Below are 2,750 nucleotides of genomic sequence, written 5' to 3'. Positions count from 1 at the left end.
CGACCGCGGGATCGTGTAACAATCCTAATCCTAATCCTACCTTGCCTGCGCCCCTGGCCCCCCACGAGCTGCCGCCGCCGCTGCTACTGCCGCCTTGCACTCCTGCCGGTGGCCCGCCCTCCACGCCGCCTTGTAGCAGGCGTCAGAGCAGAAGCGCGCCGCACGGCACCCGCTGCACAGCCGCAGCCGCGCGCCGTCCGCGGCGGTCTTGCCGCACGTCCCGCAGCGCGGTTGCTGCTGCGAGGTGCTCGTTAAGGTCGAGGCAACCGCAGAGGCGGTGCCGGCGAGCGCTGACGCCGGAGCTGGCACTGCCTGCTGCTGCGGTGCCGCCTCCTGCGGCGGCGACGCTTTTCCCTGCTGCCCCGCCTCCAACGGGCGCAACACGTTCTCCAAACGCAGCAAGAACGCGTCTTGCATATAGGTGGCGCCCTCTGCATCTGCTGGCCTCACCCGTTGCACGGCGTGCCGCAACGAAAGCACCAGACCGGGAGCAGCTGATCGCACAGTCTGCATGGCGCCGCCTGTTTGAGCTTCGACGTTGGCAAGCAGCAGCGATGCGGTCGTCGCGAGAGCTATGCACCCTTTGCCAACGTCGGCTGCCGGGCTCGATAGGTCTGGCTCTGCGAACCAGGGATTGAGGTCATAGGGGCTGTCTAGCATCCGCTCGAGCGCCTGGGCGACAGCGGGCAATAGGGCTGGCGCCATGGCTGCGAGCCAGTCTGTGGGTTGCGTGACGTCGCGACAATGGCTGGCCGCCAATGCAATGGAGCAAACGAGGCTGGCAGCGGCTGTGGCATGCATCACTGAGTCGAGCCCTGCCGCCGGCGCGAAGTCGCACTCAGCCAACTCCCGCGCGAGCATCGTCGTCGCGCAGGGGGTCGCCACCATCAGTCTGACGAGGTCGACCGTTGAGAAGCAAAAGCACGGGAGCCAGGAGTCGTCGGGCCGCGCGAGCAGCGACGCAAGCATGATCGCGCTGTGCCGTGCGGCATCCTGGTCGGCTCCACGGCCGTCGTGGCGCCGCAGCATGCTCACGAGAGCCGCTAAGACAGGCAGGCGCATGATGGCGCCGCGCGCCGCCGGGGTCAAGTTGGCGATCAGGCTCAGCGCCCGCGCCGTGTCGGCGGCGGTGGTGGGATTTGGGTTGGCCAAAAGCCTCACAAGCGCGGCCAGCACCCCGGGCACGTCCGCGACCTCGTGCGCAACCTGGGTCCGCAGCTCAATGGATTTGACAGTCAGCATGCGGCTGATTAGCGAGGCGCACTGCAGCTGCAGCTCGGTCCCCGCGCCGGCCGCCGCGTCACCCCCGCCGCCGCTGTCGAGAGCGTTGGGCAGCAGGCCGCCCGCGAGGGCGGCCGCCAGTGCCGCCGCGAGGTGCGGCGTGGACGCGGCTGCGGCGCACGCCGCGTCGTTGCAGCGCGCGAGCCCCACCAAGCTGCGTGCGGCATCGCTCACAAGGTCTGGCTCCTGGCGCAGCGGCCCGCGCAGCGCCTTGGCCATCGCGCCGAACGCGGCCGTGGCAGCTTCTCGGGCGCAGGTCGCGCCCGAGCCCTGGTCGCCCTGGCGCAGCCGCACGTCGAGCAGCGCCGCCAGCGTTGAGAGCAACCCGAGGGCGAGGGCGGCAGCCGCGGCCTCCATGCTGTTTTCGGCGGCCGATGCCAGCGCGCGAACAACGGCGCGCAGGGGCTCAGGGGCGATACGTAACAGCAGGGTGGCGACGGCGGGTGGCGACCAGAGACGCGAGATGAGGGATGCCGAGCTCAGTGCGACGCTGGAGTTCCCCGGCCAGCTTAAGAGGCAGGCGAGGATGCTGGGCACCAACGAGGGTAACGCAGCTAGCTGCGGGGGTTGATGACAGGGGCGAATTGAGGGTCAAGGTCAGCAGGGTCCAGGTCGGCAGGGTCCAGGTCGGCAGGGTCCAGGTCAGCAGGCAATCATATGTGGCAATGAAGCACATTTTTCAGCTTTATACCAAGGCTTTGATTAGCCCAATGTTTGTCCGTCCGCACCATCGCAGCGAAACATGCACCGCACCTGAGAAAAGCGCTCCTGGTTGGCGGTTGCCCTGGAGCCTGAAGGCCCACTGCCGCAGTCTCCGCCCTCAAGGGTGGCGGCGCAAGCGTCCACTAAGAGCGCCGCCTCCGCGTCCTCGCCTTGGGCCGCCGCCTCACCCAGGCGCCGCCCCAGCTTCCCAATCAGCTGCAGATGCTGCGGGCGCAGAGGTCCCTCCAGCTCGGCGGCTGCGGCAGCCACGCCCTCAACTGCGGCCTCGGCTTCTGGCGATCGGCGCGTGTGATCTTGATTGGAGGTTCTGGGCAGACAGCACGTGCTGCAGCATGCACTCCAGGCGTAAAGCAGGTAATTGCGTTTGATCATTGGGCGGTGCCGTGTGGGCGACGCTGCTGGTGGGGCCGCTGAAGTTTCTGGTGTCGTCAGAGGTCTCTGAGCTCATCTCGGTCGTGTCTGCCTGTCTGCCGTCGGACCAGGCCGTCGTGCGGAGCGTGCTGTGCAGGTGTGATCTGAAGGACGCAAAGTCGTGCTGGGCACCGTAGAGTGGCTGTACTCGCTTCCTGATAGTTGCATATGACCACTGTGTGACAGATATGGCGTCTCATAGTGCATGACATCTGCCGTTCTTTGGCAGGTCACTTCTCAACAACGCTGATGTCGCTCCACGTACAACAGCGTAGCACACACTCTGCGGTGTTTTTCACCATTGCCAGTGACCCAGTCTAGACGAAGCACTCGTC

The 2,750-nt window shown here is 66.8% G+C and overlaps 1 protein-coding gene across 1 annotated transcript; it reads right to left on the bottom strand.

Moving 5' to 3' along the window:
* Positions 1-800: 800 nt before the first annotated feature.
* MNEG_12377 (hypothetical protein) lies at positions 801-1,638 on the bottom strand (the record flags this gene model as incomplete). The annotated part of the gene is made up of 2 exons (XM_014039152.1): positions 801-815; positions 1,036-1,638. 2 exons carry the CDS (start codon positions 1,636-1,638, stop codon positions 801-803), a joined length of 618 nt encoding a protein of 205 aa, XP_013894606.1.
* Positions 1,639-2,750: the final 1,112 nt, after the last annotated feature.

Source organism: Monoraphidium neglectum, assembly GCF_000611645.1.
Source record: "Monoraphidium neglectum strain SAG 48.87 unplaced genomic scaffold scaffold03215, whole genome shotgun sequence".
Lineage (NCBI taxonomy): Eukaryota > Viridiplantae > Chlorophyta > Chlorophyceae > Sphaeropleales > Selenastraceae > Monoraphidium > Monoraphidium neglectum.
Note: the sequence above shows the minus strand (reverse complement) of the source record. Positions and strands in the feature narration are given on the sequence as shown.